General features: G+C 38.6%; 1 protein-coding gene across 5 annotated transcripts; it reads left to right on the forward strand.

Annotated features, from left to right (window-relative positions):
- Positions 1-9,844: 9,844 nt before the first annotated feature.
- On the forward strand, positions 9,845-15,944 carry LOC149149400 (tocopherol O-methyltransferase, chloroplastic-like). Of its 5 annotated transcripts, XM_089440169.1 has the most exons (4): positions 12,597-14,377; positions 14,524-14,634; positions 15,039-15,122; positions 15,537-15,907. In XM_089440169.1, exons 1-4 carry the CDS (start codon positions 14,360-14,362, stop codon positions 15,549-15,551), a joined length of 228 nt encoding a protein of 75 aa, XP_089296295.1. In that variant the 5' UTR covers positions 12,597-14,359; the 3' UTR covers positions 15,552-15,907. The 5 variants fall into 5 exon arrangements, 3 of the variants coding, with proteins under 3 accessions (XP_089296294.1, XP_089296293.1, XP_089296295.1); XM_089440167.1 differs by lacking the exons at positions 14,524-14,634; positions 15,039-15,122 and adding an exon at positions 10,489-10,839 and having other exon boundaries at positions 13,997-14,210; positions 15,537-15,904; XM_089440168.1 differs by lacking the exons at positions 12,597-14,377; positions 14,524-14,634; positions 15,039-15,122; positions 15,537-15,907 and adding exons at positions 9,845-10,839; positions 11,299-12,105.
- Positions 15,945-17,043: the final 1,099 nt, after the last annotated feature.

Below are 17,043 nucleotides of genomic sequence, written 5' to 3' on the forward strand. Positions count from 1 at the left end.
TCTCACAATGTTACATTACATTGTAATTTAGTCAACGCTGCATTGTAACATTACAAAAATAGGGTTTATAATAGTGGGGTATTAGGGTTTATAATGTAGGGTTCAATATTAGGGTTTATAATATTGGGTTTATCATATTATTGTTTATAATATTGGGTTTCATATCTGGGTTTAGAGTATTGCATTTAATATTAGGGTTTATAAAATTGAGTTTAATATTAGGGTTTATAGTATTGGGTTCAATATTGTGACATTGGAATGATATAGGAATCTATCCAATGTCACATTGTGACAACCAATGTGAGAATCATTGTCACAATGTTACATTACATTACAATTTATTCAACGCTACATTACAACATTAAAAAATTAGGGTTTATAATATTGGGTTTAATATTAGGGTTTATAATATTGGGTTTAATATTATGATTTATAATATTAGGGTTCGTACTACAATTTAAAATTGGGTTTAAAATTAGTGTTTATGATATTAGGTTTAATATATGATTTAATATTATGTTTTATAATGTTGGGTTTAATATTAGGGTTTTAATGATATTAACATTAACAGGCATACGTCTCAATAGAATGGTATTTGGTCTTCTCTTGACTACTGATCAATTCCGAGATATCATCCAACTATGGATCAATGTTAATTTCAAGAATAATTTAGGTTACTAGGATAAAAAAAACTAAGGTTGGAAGCAAAAGATTATGACTAAAACCTAGGCCTTCAATGTTAATTAAAACTTATTTGAATACTTAACTTATATAGCTCATATTAAAACCTAATATTGAAGTACCAATGATGAAAAAGCAATATTAAAAATACAATAATAAAAATATAATATTAAAATATAATACTCTAAACTTAATATTATAAAACTTAATTATTACTTATATCTTTATATAATGTCTATGGGTGGTAGCATAAATGACAAAAGCATGCTGGAAAGCCTTTGTATACCCAAGAGATTGAAAATTCAATCCTTCGAGACATGTCTCACTAGTGTACTAGTTGAAAAAAATAATTATAATTATATAATAACTAATATTAATATTAATATTAAATCTACACTATAGACCTAATAATCACTTGATGTATTTTTATGGGAGTATATCAACCATATTTATTAGTATGCTAATTCTATAAACACAAACAAAATATATTATACATTTTGGATAGAGAAATGTGTTACTTGTATAAGTTTATATATAAATAAAAAATAAAACGAAAAACTCAAATTTATAATAAAAAATAAAAATACATTATTGATATGATTTTTATATTAATTTAAATTAAATTAAATAACATAATAAAATAATGTAATAAAATAACCCTATTATCCAATGTTAAAATACAAAGATCAATTATAATTATTGTGAAATAAAAATTGCTTTAAACATCTTTACTATTGATAAAAGATATGTTTCAATCTTTTTTTGACCTCTTAGTGACATTTGATAGTAGATTTGTATTCTGCAAGGTTTTATTCATCTCTTAATTAACCTAAGTTAAAAAAAAAAAACTCATAACTACTTGATCTATCAAAAATTGATAAAAATTCTCATAACTACTTGATGTCTAAAAAATTGATAAAAATTTTAACCTCAAACAATTTTTTAAACTCATAATATCTTTAGAGTGATTATTTTATTTAAAGGGTCATCTCTTCTTTTTTTTCTCGGCAATACTAACTACTAATATATTGATATGTACAGAAAAGACTTTACATCCAAGGAAGCTGGCTGCCCAGGGCCATAAGTGGCTCCATGGGTGGCATTGACCGACTCATGAAATTGCCTCGCAGGGCGATTTTAGCAAAAAGAGCAAAATGCATGACACTGAGAGTTTTCCGAGTAACATCGTGATAACCCACGCAGGGGCACCTCAAAACAGACTTGTGACATAAACCATCTGAATGGCCTAAAGACATAGCCATGAGTAGACAAAAAACGAACAGCGACATAAACCAAGTACCAAACACACAACTTCGCGCCCACTGCGACTGTGATGTCCGCGAGTAGGACTTAGCTACATGAAGAACACCTACCATAATAAAAAACAGGAAATTGACATTAACCAGACCCCAGAACCCGACATGAGAGGACCCAACCTGGAAAACGGAAGCAAAAGCACAAGAGCGTCGATGGGAGCTAGTCCTCTGACTCTTCCTCCATAATTCTGCTCCCGCCCTCTCCTTCTGGAGCGCCTTCCCACGTAGCCAATGGACTCTGCGTAGGGGCTGGCTGAATAGGGCCTCGAAATTGGGGGGGAGGCTGAAGACGTTCTCCTCCGGAAGTGCCCGCAACAGTAGACGGCTCCCCCATATGGAGCTTACCCTTGCCTCTCTCGGAGCTGGCCACTGAATTCGACGGCTCCCCCATCGGGAGCTTCCCCTTGCCATGCTCTGTGCTGTCCTCCGCCAGAACCAGTGACGACCCCTCATCATCCTCCGCTGGAATTTTGGTGAAAAGCACAGAGATATGTGCATTAATTCCTTCATTGTCCCCGGAGCTGCCCAGTGAGAAGATAACCGAGCCAAATGCTGGAAGCCTGGGCTCCCCCTCAACAGAACTGCCAACTTCCATGACTTGGCTTGCTGGAATTGGGTTAGCTCCCATTCTTCTGTAACAATAAACACAGCAACAGTGGTGATGAATGTCCGCTGCAGGGGGGCGGGAGGATTCGCCACGCCCAGGACCTCTCCTGCAAGGCATTCTTTCGCGCACCATGATGACCACCCGTTCCTCAAACTGTACACCGGAGCACCTGTAGAGTATGCGAATCCCTCCCGCAGCTTGCTGCCTCCTAAATGCAACCAGACGGAGCTCCAAAGAGTGTAGACACAGGCCCAGAGGCGCAGGAATGAAGCTAACCTCACCCCAGCTCTCCACCACCCAGTCGAGACATAGACAATTAACAATCCCTGAATTTCCCTCACCGCATTGTGCTTCCATCGCCAGCCAACGCTCGTTCTTATGCTCATTACCAATTCTTGTGAAGTGACCCGCATTGAATGCGTAACGCAGGCTTGCCATCATCTCCAGCGGCTCCATTAAGGATGCCCTGAAGCCTCCTCTATTCCTGCGTTTCGACGGCCTGGGGCATTAAAAGCCCATTCCTCTTCACGTGGCAGCCCGTGCTTGTCATGTGGCACTGCCTTGTCCACTCCGCAGACACCCGCATCCGGGACCATTGCCTCTGCTAGGATTAGGCTATGACACTCCTGGAGTTGCTGCCTGTTAACAATGATATTAGTGTCTCCTGATAAGAGTGAATGATCAATCTCTGTTCCTATGTTAGCAAGGAGATCCGCAACTTTGTTGCCCTCCCGTTTTGTATGTGTGAAGGAGATGGCTCTAAAATTGTTGATCTTCTGTGCTACGTCATTCAACCTTGCCTCGAGTCTCCAACTGGGTGCTACTTTCCTTGCGTTCGAGCCATTCTGAAGTCGGGTGGCCATATTGATAAGAATCTATGAGTCCCCTTCTACAATTAGGGGTTGTAGGTTGAGAGTCCCTGCTTGCACCAGGCCTTGCCATAGACCTTCCAACTCTGCTGAGTTGTTAGTGTCCCACCCTAAGTTTCCATAATAGATCCGTGCGGATTTGCCTTCAGAGTCCCTAATTATTCCTCCGTAGCCTGCTGCCCCCGGGTTTCCTTTGGAGGCCCCATCGAAATTTAGCTTGTATGAATTTTTGGGGGGGGCTTCCCATTGACAGTCGTTCTTATTATTTATGATAGGAGTGTTGCTGTTGAGAGATTCAGGGGAGAGCTGCAGCTGCCAGTTGTCTAATATGTTGCGCTCGTTATCAGTGGAAGGGAGGTCTTCCTTAGTCCAACCCTGAAGCGCCATGGTCTCTTGAATGTTCTTATGAATCCTGCTCCAGATTTCCTCTGATGGTGAATGCTTGTCTTTGAAGATTCGCTGGTTACGTTCCTTCCAGATGTTCCAGAGGACGATTCCCGGAACAATGTTCCATAGATGGTTAAGGATTTTGCAGTTGAAGGGCTGCATTGGCCAGAGTCTTAAGGAATTGACGATGTCGCCCTCTCCCCTGCAGCTTTTTTGACATCGGAAACTGACCTTGTCCCATAGTAGCTTGGCCAAGGGGCATGTGTCCAGGAGATGATTGAGAGTTTCTTCATTTTGAGAGCAATTCATACAGATCGAGGGGCCATAAAAGTTCCGCTTCCTTAGCTTGTCCCAGGTGAGTATTCTTTTGTGACTTACCAGCCAAAGAAAGCAGGCGATTTTTGGCCAAGGTCCCAGCTTCCAAATCTTGCTCCACACAGGGTCAGGGGGAGAGGGAAAGTTACATAACAACCTGTAGGCTTCTGAAGTGGTGTAAGCCCCCTTAGGTAGGTATCCCCACCTGAGAATATCCCTGCCATTATCCTGCCTTATCCTTCTTTTTTTAAGTTCGATCATGAGCTCTTCTTGCTGCTGCGTACCTGCATGGTGGAGGATTAGGTCGCTCCTTTTCCATTTCCTAAAATTGTGCTCCATCTCTGAGGCCCAGAATTGATGAACTGTTTCTTGCTGTTGGTTTGGCTCATCAGGTATTAGCTCCGGGTGAAGAATATCTTGGAGTTTGGGCTGTTGGTTCCAGGCATCAGTCCAAAATCTCGCAGTGCGCCCGTTTCTTATTTCCCAGAAGCTGTGCTTCTGAATAAGCTGGTGGTGTTGCTTGGCCGCATTCCATATTGTGGAACCGTTTTCAGTGGGAATGAAATGGATGAGCTCCTCTTGAGGACGACCTCCGGCATACTTGGCTGTCCATATTTTCCCCCATGGCTTATCTGGACTAGTGATCCATTGCCACCAGATCTTGGCGTTCATGATGGAGTTGCTGTGTTCCGGATCCCTTAATCCAATACCGCCCTTTTCTTTGGGCATGCAAACATTGGACCATTTTACCAAGGCCCATTTGCGATTTGTAGCTGCGCTACTCCATAGAAAGTTGCGCTGTAGGTTTCTTATGCATTTTAAAACCCATTTAGGCGCAGCTAAAATAGAAAACAAGTACAGAGGCATAGCCTGCAAGACCGATTTGATGAGGACGATTCGGCTTGCTAAATTAAGGGATCTGTACGTCCAGTGATTGAGACGATTTTCCAATTTCTCGAGAAGGGATCGCCAAGCAGGTTGCTTGAGGGCTGAAGCCGAGAGGGGAGCACCCAGGTATTTAGAGGGCAGAGAGGCCACTGGGAACCCCAAGATGCGAGAAACGGCAGTTTTGACTGTGGGCGGCGTGTGGAAGAAAAAAATCTGAGATTTAGCGCAATTGATGTGCATGCCAGAGGCCTCCGAGAAATCTTGAAGGAGGGATTTTAGACGGTGGGCTTCTTGGGCAGAGGGATACCCAAAAAGCATCGTGTCGTCGACAAACTGATGGTGGGAGGTGGCTGGGGAGTTATGCACAGAGATGCCTTTGATCTGATGTGAGAGGAGGGCTTGCTTGATGTGCCGCCCTAACCCTTCTGCCATAAGGACGAAGAGAAAGGGGGAGAGGGGATCTCCTTGGCGAATACCTCTAGAGGGATTAAAGGGGCGGGAGGGGATGCCATTGACGAGAATAGAGAAATGAGTGGAGGTAATCATGTTCAGAATCCAACGGATCCAAGGAGAGCAGAAACCATAAGCTTTTAGCATCTCATGAATGTAATTCCAGCTTAATTTGTCGAATGCCTTGGAGAGGTCGAGTTTGAGAAGCATACCTGATTGCTTTGAATGCTTGAGGGAGTGAATAATTTCATGAGAGAGCAGGATGCCATCCATTATGTGCCTTCCTTCCACGTACCCTGACTGTTCCGGGGAGATGAGCCCAGGAAGAAGAGGTTTCAGACGGTTTGCTATGACTTTTGAAATTACTTTGTATATAACATTGCAAAGCGCAATGGGCCTGAATTTGTCCGGGGTAATGGAGTCCTCCTCCTTGGGGATGAGAGTTATAAAGGTAGCATTGAGAGAGGGCAAGAGCCAGCGCGTAGCCCTAGATTCTTCAACTATCTGCCAGACCTCCTCCTTTAACATGTCCCAGAAAGAGTGGAAGAAGGTGGTTGAAAAACCGTCTGGCCCCGGGGCCTTACCCTCCTTAAGCTGCTTCATTGCATCATCCACTTCCTGAGGCAGAATGGGGCGCATTAGGAGTTCGTTTTGTTCCTCCGTGATGATTTTTGGAATGTTGCTCGTGATTTTTCGAATGGCCTGTCGCCGATCTTCTCTTCCATCCTGATGAATCTGCTTGAAGTGGTTTAGGAGTTCCTCTTCAATCCCCTCATGGGTTTCCACTCTTTCCCCTGACTGTTTTTGGATGAAGGGGATGTTGTTGTGGATTCTTCTTTGCACCATAGTTCTGTGGAAGAATTTAGTGTTACGCTCACCCTCCTTCAGCCATCTGACCCTTGACTTTTGTTTCCAATAAATCTCTTCCTGCTTTCTTCTGTTGTCCAGCTGGCTATGGATGAGGCGTTCCTGCTCTAAGGTGGCTTCTGAGTGCCCTTCCATAATAACCCTTTGGTGAAGAATCTCCAGGTCCTGAGTGAGCTTTTGCTGCGCTTGGAAGATGTTGCCGAAGGTTTCCTTGTTCCACCGTTTCAGGTGATTTTTAAGAAAACGAAGCTTTTGCTGGAATTGGAACATCTTAGATCCTTCAGGGGGGGTGAAGGCGGCCCAAGTGGTTCTCACAAAATTCTTGAAAGTGGGATGCGTGAGCCAAAAACCTTCAAAACGAAAGGGGCGTTTGGTTATGTTACCTGGCCGTTGCCATTGAAGTGCTATTGGCCAGTGGTCCGATCCAGAGTGAGCAAGGATGGCTGTTGAAATGTCCCCTCCTAGGTGGACTGCATTGTCAGAGAGGAGGAAGCGGTCCAATTTTGAGGCGATTTGATATTTGCCTGACCTTCGATTACTCCACGTAAAGGTGCCGTTACAGAACGACATGTCTATGAGGGAGGTTGCCTGAATGAAGTCCCGGAAGTGACAGTCTTCATGCTCCAATCTGCGCCTGCCTCCCAGCTTCTCGTCAGTATTCGTTATCATGTTGAAGTCCCCCGCAACCATCCAAAGCGGGTATCTTCTGCTATTACTGAGGGCTTCAATTGTATCAAGAAGAGCTATCTTGCTTCCCGAATCTTGTGGGAAGTAGACATTTGACAAGTTACCATAAACATTGGTACCCAAGATGTGAAAGGTCGCCTGAATAAGGTGATGCGTTGCGTGAAAGTCGGAGAGGGATACCGCCTGCGTATTCCATGCAATTGCCAGACCCCCAGAGGCTCCTGAGGCATCTACAGCTACCGATCTACAACCAGGCCAGGCTTTCGAAAGAATGCTACCTAGCATTGTACTGTTACACTTTGTTTCTTGGAGAAAGCACATTTGTGGTTTTTCCTTTCTGATCATATGTTTTAACATCCTAAGTTTTCCGGGGCTGTTGAGCCCTCTTATGTTCCATGAAACCAGCTTCATCATTAACCGTTGATGGAGGGTTTGTAGTACTTTGTCAGCTGTGCACATCTGCCTGAATCCACCAGGATCTTCCCAATCTCTATTGTCCTTTGCAAATCTGTCTTTCTGCCTCTCTTCTTTGGATTTTTTGTGTGCAGACTGCCGTCCCATTGGCTGCCAGATTGTATTCCCAGTTGACTTTGATAGTAGGCTCGAGAAATGACCATTTCGAGCTTGTTGAGTGCTAGTTCAGGTATGGCATCGAAAGCTTGTTTATTGCAGGCTATTTCCAGCTCTATGATGTCTAATCCGTGCAGATCAATACTCTCGGGTTCTACTTCCATGATTTGCACTTGATCTCCTTCTTCCGAAATGTTCTCTGGGTTCTGGGGGCTTTCCCTTTTCCCTTCGCCTTCCAATACCTTGCTGATTTCAGGAGTTTCTTTCCGATCCCGATGGAGAATGGAGGGGGATAAGAAAGGAGTGGGAGAATTAGGGGGGTGAGGTGGAGGATGAGAAGACGAGGAGGACGGATGATCAGGGTGAGCAACAGCTGCGTGAGGTATAGTCTCAGAGTCTTGGCCAAGAATGTCAAAACTGTTCTTGGTTACTGGGCCATGAGACTTGGAGGGCTGGGGATTTGACCCATTTGGGGGTTTTTTGTGAGAACGCTTCCTGCTGGTGACTTTGGTAAAGCCATCCTGAGCAGGGGATACAGAGGAGCCGGGAAGGCTGGATAGGGTGTTTTGAGGACAGTCTCTAAATAGATGACCAAGGGTATGGCACTTTCGACATCGGAAAGGAACATGCTCATAATCAAGAGGCTGGATCCATTCCTCATCCCGATGGGAAAGAGTGACTGATTCAGGAAGGGCTTCATTGAGGCGAATAAAAACACAAATTCGGGCATAGGAAATGTACTTACGGGTCTTGGTTTCTTCGGATGATCTGATATATTCTCCCACCCCATTTCCTATTCTTTTGAGAGCATCCTCCTCCCAATATTCATCTGGGAGGGAGTATAACCGAATCCAGACAGGCGCCCAGGTTAGGTCTTCCTTGTCTGGGTTGAATCTGGGGATCCAATCTCTCAGATAAAGTCCGGCCGAGTTAAAAAAGTATGGCCCTCCCACTAATATTCTGTGCTTGTCCTCCAGGCAATAGAAGATTGCTGTGAAGAAACCCTTCGGCCCGAGCTGAAGCGTAACATCCCCCTTTGGTTTCCATTTCGCCGCTATCCATCCATTTAGGGCCTTCTCAGTGGGCCAAAACCCTATGAACTTCCCTATGATGGCATGATCCCGCATGAACTCGATTCTTGCGTCTATCTTATCTCCCGGCAGTTCGATTCGTGGTCTTTCCTTGGCCACTGGTCTGCAGGTTGAAGAGGTGACCTTCTGACCTGATTCAGGCATGTCAGTAACTTTCTAGGCATTGCCTTCCTCCTCCCGGCAATTTTCGTTACCCTTGTTGCCAGCCTGGGGAGTTTTCCCCCGGTTCAGAATCTCGCTATCCACTGACCCGAAGACAACACTGTGCGCCGGATCCTGCTGCGACGGGGAGGGCACTGACGCCCCCCCAGCGGCTGAGCCATTGTGAGGCCCTGGTGCGCTGCAGATCTGTACCTCTGCACCGATTCTATTACCGCAGAAAAGAGCTTGACTGTGGCGCTGTCGACGCCGTCGCAAAAACGTTCAGAGCCCTAGCTAAACCCTAGCAGAGCCCGATCTCTCCTTCAATCCTAGATTATTAAAGGGTCATCTCTTAATTAACCTACAATTTAAAAAAAAAAAGTAACCACTATCAAAAATTGATAAAAATTCTCATAACCACTTGATTTATCAAAAATTATAAAAATTCTAACATTAAACAATTTTTTTAACTCATAATATCTTTAGAGTGACTCTTTCTTTGTAAAGTCCTCTCTTAATTAACCTACAACTTAAAAAAAACTCACAACCACTTAACCTAAAATTAATAAAAATTCTCACAACCACTTATCTATCATGGGCATTTTCGTCATCTCTTAATTAACTTAGAACTTTTAAAATACTCATAACCACTTGATTAAGAAAATTTTGATCGCATTTTTTGTTGGATTTCCTGGCATAAATGATGGAAATGGGTCTTGAATACAAATTACCGAAGGAGAAAAAGATCGGACACTACAAGAGGAATGGAAATTGTCCATGAATTAAAGTGATAGGACACTACAAGAAGAATGGAAATTGTTGATGAATTAAAGTGATGTAATTTTTTATTTGAGAAAGAATATAAAATGAAAGATGTAGTAATAGGGAAAAAAATAACAGAGATATATCGCAGAAAGACAGAAACTGTAACGTAATCATGTAGAAGTAGCGTTTTTTTCTACTGAAAACAAAAAAAATTACAAATTATCACACCAATTATGTTATTGAATCTTAACTTCCAATCTTCTTGTTTAACTTTTAATTATCAAATAATGGATGGTTCAGTAAGATATTATAATGTTCTTTGGCTATTATTGTTTGAAAGGGGATGAATGATCGTAATCGCTCCTTCAAGATTGATCTGACATGGACAATGTACTTGACTTTGTTATTTTTTTAACACTTGATAGTGCTTTTGACATGACCTTCCATTGGAATATGGTCACCGAGGATTATAACCAGACTGTCCCACTGAAAATATCAAATTTTAGAATCCGATTTCGGAGGAAAATGCCAAAAAGATGACTTGGTTTGGTTCGGAAGAGAGACTTTCTCTTTGATTTCACACTGAAAGACTTGAGAGTCGCGTATCTGCGTGGGCAGGGAGTATGCCAGTACAGGGAATATATAATTTATTTTATTAATCCTTGGGTCCGTTCCAGCAGCACTTGTTTTATTGTGATAGGATGATACGGAAATAATGTTGACAATGAGCATTCGGTGGTGGCGGTCGACGTTCAGCAGAAGTGGAACGGATCTTAAAGATCCAGAAAACAGTAATATGATGTTCGAGACAGATGCTCAATGGAGTTAGTAGACAAAAAATTATTTAATTATTAGTTGAATAATCGAGCAATTAACGATGTAATCCAGCATTATAAATAGAGATGAATGTACGAACCTTTTTATATGTGGTGTGGGATTCAGTGTTCTGTGTTGTGTTTGAATTCTGAGGAGCGACGGACTGTATTCAGAATGTCGGGGGAGAATGGTGAGGTGAGCGTGGAAAAGCTGCCTTCGGATGTTGCGGAGTTACTACGATCAGTTCTCGGGTGCGTGGGAGCAGGATCGTGGGGAGCACTTACACGTTGGCTTCTTCGACGTCGCTTCTCCGCCTGACAACCTTGTCGATGACAAAGCTGCCGCTGTCAGAATGGTGGAAGAGGCTCTCAAATTTCCAGACATTTCTGGTTAGAAGTAGCCATGAAAATTTTCGTACCATCGTCCTTTGATTTGTTATACACAAGTATTGATTTGATTTTAAAGATTTGTTTTATCGTTTTGAATTTATCTGGACTATAAATTTTGGGAATATTTCACGATTTAATGTACAGCAGTAAGATTGGTAATATCTTCAAACTTTGCTGTTGTTAATAAAATATTAAAATATTTCTAAAATCTACGATCAGCCATAATGATGATAGTGATAGATTCCTACCATGATAGTGATAGATTGTTTGTTTCTTTGGGTAGTTGATTGACGGATTTGTCTTCGGTGCTACTTAGTTAGGTTGGTCCACTCCTTAAACAACCACTTGGAGTTATCATAATTTTATTTTTAAGATGGGCCAGTTTTTTAACCTGCACAGTAGATTGAGAGTAAGATTTTGGGGTGTTATTGGACGTGAATGTTTTGTTTGTTGTGTTAGGAGACGAGGAATCGAAATGGCCAAGGCGCGTGCTGGATGTTGGGTGTGGACTAGGAGAGAGTTCGAGGTATTTGTGTAGGAAGTTGGAGCCCATGTTGAGGGCATCACCATTAGTGAATGGTAGGTTGAAAGGGCCACCGCCCTTACTGCTGCCGAAGGTCTCAGCGATAAGGTGTATGGAAATTTTCAAGTAGAGGCTAACCTAAGTACCATCGCTAGTAAGGTATATGAAAATTTTCAGCTAAGGAAGTATCTTCGCTAGTAAGGTAAATGCACTAAAGGCTAATTAGGTTAGTTAGGTTGTGGTAGATTTTAATAATAGTTTGGAATTTGATGGCTTAACTTAATAGGAATATGGCTTAACTTTAATGTTAATTAAAACTCAGTCAGTTGAATACTTAACTTATATAATTCATATTAAAACTTATCACTGAAGTCCCAATATTAAAATGTAATATTAAAACTGCAATAATAATAGGCTAATATTAAAATATAATATCTAAAACCTAATACTATAAAACCTAATTATTACTTATATCATTATATAATGCTTATGGGTGGTAGCATAATTGACAAAAGCATATTGGCAAGCCTTTGCATACCCAAGCAATCCAAAATTCAATCCTTCCATACATATCTCAGTAACTCACTAGTTGAAAAAAAATAATTATAATTATATAATAACTAATATTAATGTTAATATTAATGTTAAATCTAAACCATAGACCTAATAATCACCTGATGTATTTTTATGGGAGTATATCAACCATATTTATTAATGTGTTAATTCTATAAACATAAATAAAATATATTATACATTTTGAATAGAGAAATGTGTTACTTGTATAAATTTATATATAAATAAAAAAATAAAACAAAAAAAAATCAAATTTATAATAAAAAATAAAAATACATTTATTGATATGATTTTTATATTAATTTAAATTTAATTAAATAACATAATAATTTAATATATTAAAATAACCTTATTATCCATTGTTAAATACAAAGATCAATTATAATGGTTATGAATTAAAAATTGCTTTAAACATCTCTACTTTTGTTAAAAGTTATGTTTCAATTTTGTTTAACTCTTAGTGACATTTGATAGTAGATTTGCATTCTGTGAGATTTTATTCATCTTTTAATTAACTTACAATTTAAAAAAAACTCATAACCACTTTATCAAAAATTGATAAAAATTCTCATAACCATTTGATCTATTAGAATTTAATAAAAATTCTAAATAGAAACAATTTTTTTAACTAATAATATCTTTAGAGTGATTATATTTTTACAAATTTATCTCTTAATTAACCTAAATTTTTAAAAAAACTTACAACCAACTTACAACCACTTAATCTATCAAGAATTGATAAAAAAATTCTTCTAACTCATAATATCGTTAGAGTGACATCTCTTAATTAACCTACAACTTTAAAAAAAACTCACAACCACTTAATCTAAAATTAATAAAAATTCTCAGAACCACTTGATTTATCATAGGATTTTCGCCAGCTCTTGATTAACATAGAACTTTTAAAATACTCATAACCACTTGATTAAGAAAACTTTGATCGCATTTTTTATTGGATTTCCTGGCATAAATAATGGAAATGGAAATGGGTCTTGAATACAAATTACCGAAGGAGAAAAAGATAGGACACTACAAGAGGAATGGAAATTGTTGATGAATTAAAGTGATAGGACACTACAAGAAGAATGAAAATTGTTGATGAATTAAAGTGATGTATTTTTTATTTCAGAAAGAATATAAAATGAAAATGAAAGATGTAATAGGGAAAAAAATAACAGAGATATATCGCAGAAAGACAGAAACTGTAACGTAATCCTGTAGAAGTAGCGTTTTTTTCTACTCAAAACAAAAAAAAGTACAAATTATCACACCGATTATATTATTCAATCTTAGCTTCCAATCTTCTTGTTTAACTTTTAATTATCAAATAATGGATTGTTCAGTAAGATATTATAATGTTCTTTGGCCATTATTGTTTGAAAGGGGATGAATGATCGTAATCGCTCCTTCAAGATTGATCTGACATGGACAATGTACTTGAATTCGTTATTTTTTTAACCATTGATAGTGGTTTTGACATGACCTTCCATTGGAATATGGTCACTGAGGATTATAGCCAGACTGTCCCACTGAAAATATCAAATTTTAGATTCCGATTTCGTAGGAAAATGCGAAAAAGATGACTTCGTTTGCTTCGGTTGAGAGACTTTCTCTTTGATTTTACACTGAAAGACTCGAGAGTCGCGTATCTGCGTGGGCAGGGAGTATGCCAGTACAGGGAATATAATTTATTTTATTAATCCTCGGGTCCGTTTCCAGCAGCACTCGTTTTATTGTGATCGGATGATACGGAAATAATGTTGACAATGAGCATTCGGTGGTGGCGGTCGACGTTCAGCAGAAATGGAGCGGATCTTAAAGATCCAGAAAACAGTAATATGATGTTGGAGACAGATGTTCAATGGAGTTAGTAGACAAAAAATTATTTAATTATTAGTTGGATATGAAATATTGGATCTTGATGTTTGATGACTACGATCACGAACAAATAATCGAGCAATATAAATTGAGATGAATGTACGAACCTTTTGATATGTGGTGTGGGATTCAGTCTTCTGTGTTGTGATTGAATTCTGAGGAGCGACTGATTGATTGTATCAGAATGTCGGGGAGAATGGTGAGGTGAGCGTGGAGAAGGTGCTTTCGGATGTTGCGGAGTTCTACGATCAGTTCTCGGGTGCGTGGCAGCAGGATCGTGGGGAGCACTTACACGTTGGCTTCTACGACGTCCCTTCTCCGCCTGACAACCTTCTCGATGACAAAGCTGCCGCTGTCAGAATGGTGGAAGAGGCTCTCAAATTTGCAGACATTTCTGGTTAGAAGTAGCCATGAAAATTTTCGTACCATCGTCCTTTGGTTAGTTATACAAGTATTGATTTGATTTTAAAGATTTGTTTTATGGTTTTGAATTTATCTGGAGTATAAATTTTGGGAATATTTCACGGTTGGGAGAGTGGAGAGCACATGCCGGATAAAGAAAAGGTGAGCTAAGATTGGTTTGTTTTTTTTATTATTGGTAAGTGGACACGAGTCTGAGTTTAAACACATAATTTCAAGTATATAATGTATTACTTATTATGCAGTTCCGGAAATAGAAAGTCATGTCTATGTCTCGATTTATTTAACAGTTTATGCAAGAGCTGGCGCGAGTAGTCGCTCCTGGTGGTTTGATAATAATGACGACCTGCTGCGACAGAGGCTTCTTGAAAGGGGAGACCTCTCTGCAGCCTAGTGAGCAGGTATATGGATAATCAACTGTGAATATCATTTGCACTAAGGGCACTATTGCAACTCTTTTCAGCTTGGTTTAATCATTTAAAATGTTACAATGCCACTTAGGGTGAAGCGTCCTTTAGTTTAGTTACAATGTACATGGTTGCAGCTAAGCCATGTGGATTGCAACTAGGCTATGGGTGTACTTCGATGGAGACATCAATTGAAACCCATGTGAATATGAAGTTCCAGCATACATTATAGGGCATGCAATGGATGCAAAACTATTAAAAAGAGTCTGCAACGATTAGAAAGGATGGAAATCAGTGAACGTGCATGCATGTATAGCTAGCTGCATAAACTTTTCCAGTTCAGCTAGAGGCATTTGAAGTGTTGCGCTGTGACATCAAAAATTTTGAATTGACATCAGGAGCTCTTGGATAACATTAGTCGCCTTCCTGCTTGGTGTTCCACTGCCGACTATGTGAGGATGGCTCAAGCTTTGTCACTACAGGTGAACTCGTAGTTTTGCCGTGAAACAAATCAAGTAAGACAGTTGACAATAAAAGAGATTGCACTTTGTAGAGTTTTGATTAATTGAAGCTTTTTCCAGCAGAATATCAAAACTGCAGACTGGTCAGAAAATGTAGTTCTTTATTTTCGACAATAATAGACAAACTAACTCCGGTTCTCCCTTTTACTCCAATCTGCTACGATTAATGGTCCTCACTTTCATTTTGATATGTTTGATAAGAAGATAATGTCATTCATGTCTACAAATAATTGAAAGAAGGATTCAGGATCTCAGTTTGATGTGGGCTGATATACTTAGTCGATAATTGAATTTGGATTACTTTTCTGATTATTAGATTGCCCTGAATTTCACACCTGATTATCGTTCAGTAATTTGGTTTGGCTTCTTGGACAGCATTCAAGGCTATGAAAGGTGCAACTCCTATTCATCTATGGCTGGACGGCTTCAAACAGGAATTAGTAAAATATGCAGTTATCACTGCTCAGAAGTCTGCATGAAGAACTTCCAAAATAGAACTATAAGCAAAATAAATTTATTCCAAACGTTCGTTTTGATTGTATGAAAATCCTTTGTTGAGAGTTCCAGAGGTAGGGTGATTTAAAAGAATATTACTGGAAGTAATTGTATAACTATATGCATGGTTTGACTTACAGTTTTGGAAGTAATTAAGTATGTGCTTGGTTTGACTTATAATTTTGTTAATTGTGTAAGCACATGATCTATATTTCAAGTTTATTTTCGTAGTGGTACGTTTTGACTATACAGAAATGTAAAATGTGAATATTGATTCAGTAGGGTAAAATGGCTTTCCAAACTTACATGAGTTTTTTATTTGTTCGCACGGAGAGTTTTAGTTTTTTATTTTTCATTTTTTAAAAGCGTATTTTAGTTTTTTTTTTTTTATTTTGTAAAAAAGTTTCTGTTACATTTTAATTTTTTGTTTTTTAAATATATAAATAAATTTAATATTGGATTATTTTTTAAACATACATATTATGCAAAATTTACCTAGCAAATTATAATTTCAATAATTTTCTATTTAATTTCATACAAATTAATTTAACCCAAAAAAAATCTATAAAAAACCTCAAAATATATAACAGTATAAGTACACCATTTTAAAAAGTTGATAAAATATCTAAAATAAAATTCGCAAATTTTAATAAATTCTGGTTAAATTTGATAACTAAAAATTATTATTTTAATTTTTAACTAATTTTTTTGAAAGCTAGAAACCCATAAAAGAATAATTAGGAAAATAAAGATATAGAAAATTTACACTATTTTTTAAATAAATCCTGCAATTATAATTAATAGTGAACTAATCATTCGTGATACTAGTTTTAATTTTAAAATGATTAACAAAGTATCTAAACCAGCGTGTGTTTGAAGTAGTGCTTTATATTGATTCGTTAATACTTCAAAACCCGAAAAGCGTTAGGTTCCTTGCAGGGATACTTTTAATTTAATAAAAGATGTAAACCAAATCATAGGGTAAAGATTAAAAACGTAAATTATAAATATTATTTGTTTTAAATATTATTATATATATTCACAATTAAAACAAACATTATTATTTTAATCATGATATTTTTGGATGGTAACGAAGGTACTTAATAGATTAGACAGCTGCTTTCTCATGAATGAGAAATTTTATCATGTCACATTTGACTAGCAAATTTTATATATATATATATTGGATTTCAGGTATATATGGTTTATTTGGTTCATTTTCTTAATCTCTAGGTTTTTTTGTCAACTTCTTTCACACTAGGCAATCCTAAAATCTACCATATTTACAAATTCTTTACTAGTTGTTGAAGATTTGATTTATAGTGTTTTATTAAGGAAATGCCCATTTACATTAAGTTGATATATATTTCATATATTTAAATTTATT

Source organism: Pinus tabuliformis, chromosome 9, assembly GCF_031772625.1.
Source record: "Pinus tabuliformis cultivar Carrire ecotype Pingquan chromosome 9, CPIR1, whole genome shotgun sequence".
NCBI lineage: Eukaryota > Viridiplantae > Streptophyta > Pinopsida > Pinales > Pinaceae > Pinus > Pinus tabuliformis.